The 10,040-nt window shown below is 29.3% G+C and overlaps 1 protein-coding gene across 1 annotated transcript; it reads left to right on the top strand.

The window, feature by feature from the left end:
- Positions 1 to 4,937: 4,937 nt before the first annotated feature.
- On the top strand, positions 4,938 to 5,730 carry LOC119671792. Its single transcript, XM_038082576.1, has 2 exons — positions 4,938 to 5,023; positions 5,089 to 5,730. The coding sequence occupies exons 1-2, from the start codon at positions 4,982 to 4,984 to the stop codon at positions 5,689 to 5,691; spliced, it is 645 nt and encodes a 214-aa protein (XP_037938504.1). The 5' UTR covers positions 4,938 to 4,981; the 3' UTR covers positions 5,692 to 5,730.
- Positions 5,731 to 10,040: the final 4,310 nt, after the last annotated feature.

The raw sequence follows: 10,040 nt of genomic DNA, 5'->3' as shown, positions 1-10,040 counted from the left end.
TATTTATATGGTGGGACGTTGGGACAGCGCACTGTCCAACAAGTGGCCCCACTGAAGTGAAGGATTAGTCGAAGTAGACCACGAAACGACTTGGGTCCTTTTTCGTCCTTCGATTCTCGGATGTTGTTATTGAGTTAAAGCTGGAGTGGCTTCGGTTCGCATAACTACATCTTTTGTTAATGCAAGCATCTCATTTAGCTTGAGGTTTCCTGCCAAGTCGTCACCAACCCAATGGTGTCCCAAGGTCTTCCTCCTACTTGCCAGTGCTGGATATTGGCACAATATATGCACCGCTGTCTCCTTTTCTTCTAGACATAGTCTGTAAGTGTCTTCCTCAGCAAGAGTTATGTTTTTGGGGTGATACTTGAAGTTGCCATGTCCAGTAATTAGTGAGGTCAGCCAGCTTAGGGTGCTCCGCGAATAGCTAAGCACCTTTATCGCTTCTCTGACCCACGGTATTGGTAACATGAGTTTGGTCTGTCTACAAGTGCTCAACTCTCTCCATCTATTAAGATGAAGTGAGGTTATCTACTTATAGACATAGGCTGCCGTCATGCTATACCCCAATGGTATTCTGGCCTCCTGGCCACAGAAATTATGGCTTGATCCTTGCTTTGCAAGTTCATCTGCCTTCTCGTTTTGCTCAATACCGATGTGTCCTTTAACTATTGTAAAGTTAGTTTTTTTTGTTTAATATCTAAAAAGTGCATTTATAATAAGCGTGTATTTTGTAAATAAAGATACATGCTCATGATCTCTTTAATCTGTTTCATTATCGATTGTACTATTAAATCTGACTTATGTGAAAGTACATATGTTCTATTAAATCAGACAAATTGTCTTCAATGTACTTTGAAGTGGTTTGTTTTGAGATAAAAAATAGTTGTAAAACCTAAATTGTTGGTATTTTATTTAAATTTATTTATATTGTAAGTCTTATCATGTAAGTGGTACCACAACAAAGTCGTCGTTCTAACTTTATTTAATCTAAGTCATAGCTAGTAGACTAAGTACCGATTTTATTCAATAGATTTTATAATGTGCTTTTCTTATTTATTAAGAATAAAATAATTTTTTTTAACAAAAAAAAGATCTTATTATTCAGATAATTTTTTTTTAAAGGAGGTTTCTTTTCTTTTCACAATAGTTTGTATAAATCATTGTAGATGACGTTCCTTTCCAAACTCAAATCTATTTATTTTTATTAACTCAAATGTTTAAATTTTACTGTAAAAAGACTTATTCACCATTCGGTTAAAACTTTTGAGATATTTCATTAGCTTAAAATTATGCAGTATCTTTTTATTTCTGCTTGAATATATTAAATCTATTCTTTATGTTGAGCTTTTTGCGGGTGGAGGGAGTGCAGTATTCGGGCAGCTTGAGCTCGTTTGTCATGTTGATTATATGTATCTCAATCTAAATATTGTTAATTAAAAAATTTATCACACACTAAACAAAAAATTCTAAGTTAGTTTATTAGTTTATTAACTAAAATAACGTACAATTTTGCAATTAAACGATTAAAGACCAACGATCAAATTTGTAACCTGCCACTTGTTTACATTGAATGCGTCGTCCGCCTTCTTCATAATTCAGTTAGAAAAATTTGAGCGATTGTAAATTGTATCTGAAAAGTCTAATGCACTTGAATTATTTAACTGAGCTGCAAATAAATTTGCCCTTGAATGTAGGCAGTTTTCTACTATATAAGCAGCGTCAGTCAGTTGGGTCACTCAACCGGATCAAACTCAACTCAAATGCAGGCTTAAAATATTTGCGTTTCGCACAAGATACTTTTGAGCTTACATTAAAGTATCTAACACTTTACGCGGCAATTGACTTTTAAGGTAAATGCAGTTTTATTGTTTCGTATACTATTAAGATCAATGCAAATAAATAACAACAACAGCAACAACAACATGCAAATTTGAAAATATCTAATTTGTGTGTCAAAATAAATAATAATCTTGTTTCGAATAAAATATTATAGTAATTATATTTTCATTTTAATTAATTTTGAATTAAAATTTAAAAAAAATTAATTAAAATTTTGGAACACTTTAGTAAGACATTCTAATCAGTGAAAACTTCATACTCGACTAGTTTATTTGGGTTCATGAATTAAAACTTGTTAATTTTGTTAATTTTTGAGTACCAAACAAGGTAAACAAGCAATTAAAGTAAAAGGTTTTTTATTTATTATTTTGATTTATGACTTTTCAAAAAGTATATTTTTATTTATTTTAGTTTTTTTTTTTTTATAATTTTACGAAATTACTGAATAATAATCTATTTAACTGAAATATCTTGCAATATCAATCCAAAGTCTTCTTTAGTACTAGTCTGTGTCTATGAGTTAGTATTTGCTAAACTGATATCGTCAAATATTTCATTTATTCGCATATCAGAAGTATTTCGCTTTATTGCCTATTAAAATGGGTGAAGTGCGCATTCGGATTATCGTTATCGGTTCTGAAATGGGTTTAAAAATGGATTAATGCCTCATTTTAATTATAGACGTTGTACAGTGGTTATAAATTATGTATTTTACTTATTTTGAGTACCTGTTATTTGTTAGGTTTTTGTAATTGGTAATAATTAATTTTAAATGAAGTGCCTCTTAATAAAGGTACTAACTTTTGAAACTCTGAAGTAGTCAAGATTACCTAAGGTGAAAAAATTATTTATTATAAAAGTAAAGTTAATGGTTTTCAAATATTTTTATCTAAAATGGTTAAAAAATTTAATTCAAAATATTTATATGAATTTATTTTTGATTATTTGAATAAAAAGAAAAGGTTATTAATAAGATTTTCTTACTTTTTTGCTACTCAAAAACCCTTTATTAATATATTATTGTTAATATAGTTTTCTTCTGTTTCTTCTAGTTTGGCACTACACTCCAGTGTGACCTCCTTCACTACCTGCCTTCATATGCATTTGTTTCTGGTGTCCTCGTACACGTTTTTTTTCCATCTCAGCTTCGGTCTGCATCTATGCCTTGTTGTCATCAGATTAGCATTAAATATATTGGCCGAATTTCTATCAGGTCCCATTCCTACAACGTGAGCTGCTCATTGCAGTCTTTGTGCTTTGACAAATTATACTAATTAATATAGTTTTCTTTCAAACAAAATTCATATTATATTAATAAAATGGAGCATTTACTTTCTTACTTAGTTGGCCATTACAGACTTGTGTCGTTCTTATTGCGTTGAGGAGCTTTCGTCAGCAAGCCTGATTAGTCGCTTGTTGTTGCCAGTTGGTAGCACTGAGCGCTGTCAAATCTTTGGTCACCTGTTCCTTCCAACGAGCATGCGCACGTTTTCTACCGCGTTTTCCATCTGCAGGTAACGAATCAAACACCTTTTTAGCTGGAGCACTTTCTTCTTTTCGCGAGCCAACAAATCCGCTTAATTTTTATCCGCTTAACTATGATAATATCGTGGTGTATCTTATACAGCTCATCTTTTCATCTTATTCGATGGAACATGTAAGTAACTATAAATCTTCCTGTGAATGTTTCTCTCGAATGCTCTTAATACCTTCCTTTAACTGTTGGTAATTGTCCAAGCTTCTGCACTATACAGCACGACAGCCATGAAAAGAGACTTGTATAGCCTGATTTTTGTTGGCCGAGAGAGGGATTTAATTTTCAATTGCCTACTTAGTCTGAAATAACATGTGTTGGCATTTGTGGTGTTTATGCTGGTTCTCAAATAAACAAAGCCTTTCACAACTTCGAATTTATAATAGTTAAAAGTAACATGTTGTTTTTTGATAGAAAGTACTTTATACAAGACCTTTTTGCTTCGCTTGTTTTTCTAAGTTGGAAAATAGTGACTGACGGCACGGGTCTTCAGGCCAATGATATCAATATCATCGACATACGCATATGTTAAAGTAGTCACACATCAAGGAGTCATTCTACAGGTATTGTCGAGATACTTAAAATTGGTTTAACGATCTTAAGTTTCAGCTTTTGCTAATAGGTCTAAATAACAAATCCAGTTGTAATATAATATAAGATCAATATATCTTTATACAGGAATATAACTCACGCTGTTTTGTTTTAATACGGAGCTATTAATCTTTAGCGTATCAATGTCGCTTCTTAATTCAAGCGAAGCACCGTTTACATAGGAGTTAAACTAAGTAGGATTTTGTAGAAATCGAGAATCGATCGAGAATCTATCGACTTACAGGTTGGTATTCTTAATTTCACCTCAAATATTACATTGCCATTCATCTGTTTTATTATATTTAAAAGATTGTATTAAGAATCAACGATCAATATCAATGAACCTTTAAGTTCCGGGACTTCAAGGCGGAAACCAATTCGTCGGAATTCAAGACGTAGCTTCGCAAAGTAGGTAAATTTAGATATTTTTGGTAGATATAGATATTTACCCTAGTTGAAAGTTGATTGTAATAAATATTAATTTGCCATTTATTTTTTTACATTTAAAGGTTTATATTGAAAATGTAATCACTTTGATATAATAGGAATATTGATATCCATTTTCTAATATCATCTAAAATAATATAATATTTGCATTATTTTTGTTTTTTGTCACAAACAATATTTGATTTGCAGTGGGTTCACTGTACCTCTAGATTGACGAAATAATAATTTTCTTTTTTCTTTTAGATACTTTGAAGGTTTAAGACGTTATTTAAAAATATTTGTGCACTAATTTTAGTTATTTACGAATAAAAAATTGAAAAAGAATCATAAATCATAAAAATCATTTCAATAAAAGTCATAAAAAATGCTTTCTTGCAAAATTTTGGTTTTGCCGAAAATTATTATCCGATGTACGATTAGAAGCGTGTTAAATCTTATCAGATTTGTAGATAACTACTCTTCGATAAGTTAAAACCTATATTTTAGTATAAAAGTCATGATTTGTCAAAAAATTAGAGTAGTGCTAATAAATTAGCAAATAAAGAAAAATCTTATTCTCACCAAGAAAAAATGAAATTCGCACTTGCAATTTTGGCTGTTTGCCTTTTAACTGTAAATATTAAAAGAAATCAAAATATCTATCGGTTTAAGTTTCTAATAGATTTTTCTATACATAGGTCAATGGTGCAGTTGTGAACTATGAAGGTCTCGTAAATGATATGATCAATGATGCTAAGAATTCAGCTGTACAAACTGGAGTTGCATTGGAACATCAATATGAGAACATTGTTGTAGATCCTTTGCATCAAGTTGAGGAAGCCGTTGATAGTATTGAGTCCCGTCGTGAAGAGAGTGATACCTGTGTAGCTGCTGAGAATGAAGTAGTTGAGGCTGTTGTCAACACCATGCATGATGAAATGAATGTATGCGGTATTGTCGCTGCTAAAACTTCTGCTGAAATAATGATTGACGTTAATGCTGCTACTCAACAAATTATTTTCGATGGCATAGACGTTGCAAGAACTTACCAAAAATGCAGAAACTACAAAAATCCAGTACTTAAAAACTCCTGCTATGTTAAGTTGTCAGTTAAGGGTGGCTTATACATGAAGAATGCACGCAAATCCATGAAAGTCATTAATGACAGCAAAAACGTGCGTGTACCAGCTGTATTCACAGATGCTGACTCCTGCACCCATGTTGCTTCCGATAAGGCCGTCGAGGATTTGAATAATGTACACACCAGTATTGACAGTTGTATTGTTAAAATGACTGCTTAATCTGTTTGATTTGTCATAATAAATTAATTTGATAGCGAATTTTTTGTACTATAAATAATTTTTTTCCATTAATCATGGAGCAGTTATATTCGAAAAGTTGATTCTTCTTTAATTCTTCTTTTGATTCTTATTACAATTCACTAAATCTGTTTTTCTTTTTTCTTAAGCATACTAGGGTTAGTAGAGTCTAATAAATATTGTAGTATTGAATAATTTATTAAACTTTTATTGTCTTCAACATCTAAAACTGAATATTCTGTATATTCTGTCTTTCTTCTGCTTTAAGCATACCTTATTGTCTTCAACATCTAAAACTGAATATTCAATATATTCTGTCTTTGTGCTTCTCTAAGCATACTAGGGTTAGTAGTGTCCAATAAACATTGTAATGTAAGACATTTCATGGAATGTTTTCTGTATTGTCTTTAAAATCTAACACTGTATATTCAGCAGCAACTATAAAAAATATTCTACGAAAATGACAGTCATTATTTACCTATTATTTTTGCTTTAATTAACGAAGTGATCACAAAATATTCATTCTAATGCTTTAAAGCTCATTTTAAAAGATTCTTATTAAATCTGAGTTGTATAAATAAAAAACTGACTCATTTAATTCTGAACACTCCGAGTTTCTTCAAGCGTTAAAAGCTTCTAACTCAATTACTAACAACATAGACTTAGACATGTCAAGCCACTAAGCTTGGCTTTTAACAACTTATAACGTAAATAAACTAAATAAAATGATCGAAAATATTATAATTTTATTTCGAGTTTTTATTTTTATTCTATTTTACGAACGCAACTCTAAGCCAGTTTTAGAGAGTTTACGATTCTGACTCTGACACTGAGCGCTTGATCTTGCCAGCAACCCGCAGTCGCGACTTAAACTTTATGGCAAACGGTCATAAATTCTTTTATATAATTAATTCAGTTAATTTTATATAAAGTAGTACTACGTGATTTATATAAATTCGATTATTCAACTGTAAGGCAGTAATTTAATGAAGATAATAATTATTTTAAATTAACAAATATTGAACTTAATTAAAATTTAAACATTTGCAGCTGTGATTAAAGATAAGCAAAATGACAATATACGGCATAATTGTTCAAATTATTTTAATCTGTAATTAAAATTAAAATTATTTCTCATTTATTTGAGTATTTTTATATAAATTGATAAATAAAATTGCAAATATGACAAAATTTAACTCAATTTTGAGCAAAAACGCATTTCCATTTTTGGAGCAAAATAATAATGAGGAACCCGATGAGGAATTAGTCACAAAGGTAAATTTACAATGTAATTAGATGTGTAATTATTTTATATTTTGCATAAAAGTATTAATTATAATTAATTAAGCGTCGGGCAATTAACACTGCGACAATTACATTTACATTTCTGCGTTCTTTTAGATATTAGCGTTAAGGTGTTAAGTGTAAGGTAAATATTATTGTTATAAACAAAAACAAAAAAAATATTTACAAAATTGATTTGATTCAGAAAATAAATATTTTTGTTATAATAATATTTAAAGAACCAGAAAAAATAGTTATAATACTTCAACAAAATATTTGCAAAATTATTTTCAAAAAAAATACTAAAAATAGCATTTAAAAAATAAAAATTATTAAAAATTATATTATGACAAATAAAGTGAACAGAAATAATTTATCTAAAAAATTTTAAAATATTTGAAATCAAAAAAAATTTGTGTTTAATTAAAAAAAATTATAATTTTATTTGTTAAATAAACGACCTAATCCTGGTAATAATTAAAAAACTTGTTGCAAGTTGGTAGTATTAACAATTAATTAGTAATTAATTAAAAATTAATTAAAAATTAATAGTTTGCAAAAATAATTTAAAGTTAATAACATATTAGAAAGTAAATCTAAGTAAATTTATAATATTCGCCAGGGTCGTCAACTCCACCCGACAATACAGTCAAAAAATATTAATATTTAATATCTAATAACCAATTAAATATATTTCATTTTAATACTTAACTGCTTATTTTACATTAATGGGTTTGAAAGTTTTGGTAGTTTAGATACGATTTTTTGGAAAGCCTTTCACGGAGCATAATTTGTTATTAGTAAGCACAATATTAGTAAGTCAATGCTTGATCTCATCACTAAAAAAACCGATTGCCTTCATTAGATTTATAACAATATCTACTTTTCACTTCAATATGTGTAATCACCACTTTCTTACAACGTTAAACACCTCAAGCGTTTCGGTAATATCTCTGTATTCCTACAGAGATCTGCAGAAATACATATATGAATAAATCAAAGGTTGACAAACTCTTCCGCTGTTAGAAATGCAATATTATTTTTATGTGCATATTCTTCGCAAACGCAGAACAGGCACAGTTATTTAGGACTCAAATCTTTTAATGGTTTAAGTGAACTATATAATGTGGAGCTTATTCGGAACAAATGATTAAGCTTCTTAGAGACTCGAATTGGTTTGAAGTTTAATGTTCCAATATAAAAGTAGAGAGTTTGTGAACCATACCATAATATTTTATTCGCTATTAGTTGTCTGATAGTTTTCCAATAGTATTACAATATTCCACTCAGTCTAAGTAGATGCTACTAATGGTTAGTTGTCTGATAGTCTTCCAATAGTATTACAATATTCCACTCAGTCTAAATAGATCCTACTAATGGTTAAAGTGATGTTTTTTAAAACAATTCAAATTAATTAAATAAATTTAATTTTTCAATATTAAAATTATAAAAAGTAATAAAAAATTTAAAAAATTTGATTCTGTATTATATTTGATAATACTTTTAATATATTTTAGTGATGTAAACTCTATTCATTATTATGATTATGCACCCATGAATTCACGTATATAGCGTTCATTGTCGGCGTAAGTATTTATATAAACGTTTCCAGTGTTTGTAATTCGTGCGAAATCAATATTAAAAGATTTGAATTTTTCCCAACCAATTATGTGTATCATAGTACGAAAAGCTAATTTCATTCCATTCTTAAAGTTCAAGTTGAGTTTGTAGTGTTTCATCATATATGCCTTTGCTTCCTTTTCCTTAGGACCAATTGCAGTGTAACAAATAAGTCTAAATGAGGCACCTCTGTTTATATGCCATAATCCCAATGTACCAGTTGAATTTTTTGAAGCCATAATTATCGACAAATGTTGAGTGTTTATTTTTATATACTCGGATATATATTTAACCAAATCAAGTACAGAATCGGTTTTTTCACGTATAAAATGGATAAATCTATTTATGTCAGGAATTTGGTTATTTGGGCCACTTACTACGCACATTAGCTGCTTATCGATTTCCCATACTTCATGGCTATTGCATGGAATATCTAGTAAAGTATCAACGCCTTTCTCAATAACCAGATAATACCTGTAAAATAGAAAATTATTATTAGTTGCTAGAAATATACGTATGTGAAATGTGTGACTTACCTTCGATCGTATGTATACCAATCGCATTTGTACCAGCTAAGGATGATAGTTTCTTATAATAAGAAGTCATTATTATCAGTGATAATTTCTGTTCCTTAAATTCTTTTTAATTTTGTTAAATTATTTTTTTTTCTGGCAAGTTACTGCAAATATATTTTTTGACATTGTTAATATAATGGCTATTTATTTCATTTCTAAACTTCAATTATGAAGTATTGACTGTTATCATTAAACTAAAATGATTATCAATCACATAATAATTAATATTAAATATTTATAAACTTATAGAATTATATTTCATTTTTATTTAAATAAATTTATTTTTGGTACATCTTTCTTTGACTGTTAATAGATGAAAGACCCCACAATGTGAGATCAAAGTGTGAAATGACATGTTAAATATACCACTATTTGCATCTTTTTTTTGACTTTATTTGGAAGAAAGTGATACCAAGTCCTATAACCGTTGTATTCTAAATACTATATATTTCATTATTATGACACTATGTGTGTATATGCATTCTACTTACACATTTTCATAAATGAAACTAGCATACATATGTATGTCATTATTTTTAATTATTTTTAACTCACATATGAAAAAATAGAAATAGTTCAAATGTTTAATTAGTTGGGGTCCTTATATGTAGAGCGACTCGGGCACGTCAAAATTGGCTTTTTCAGGCTATGCCGAAAATGCATGTTATGTAGACTGTCACATCAGTATTGCCAATTTCGTATTTTTCTCCTTATTGTTACTTTTCGGTTGTGCCTAAATTTCAAAGGAAATGTAGATATGCTCACTTACAATTTGCTACCAAAAATAACCAACATGAAATAAGTCATAGAGGCTATATAATGTTAATTCATTATTATACCTATTATCTTATA

The sequence above is a fragment of the Teleopsis dalmanni genome, chromosome 1 (assembly GCF_002237135.1).
Source record: "Teleopsis dalmanni isolate 2A chromosome 1, ASM223713v2, whole genome shotgun sequence".
Lineage (NCBI taxonomy): Eukaryota > Metazoa > Arthropoda > Insecta > Diptera > Diopsidae > Teleopsis > Teleopsis dalmanni.
This window is presented reverse-complemented; position numbering and strand designations above follow the sequence as displayed.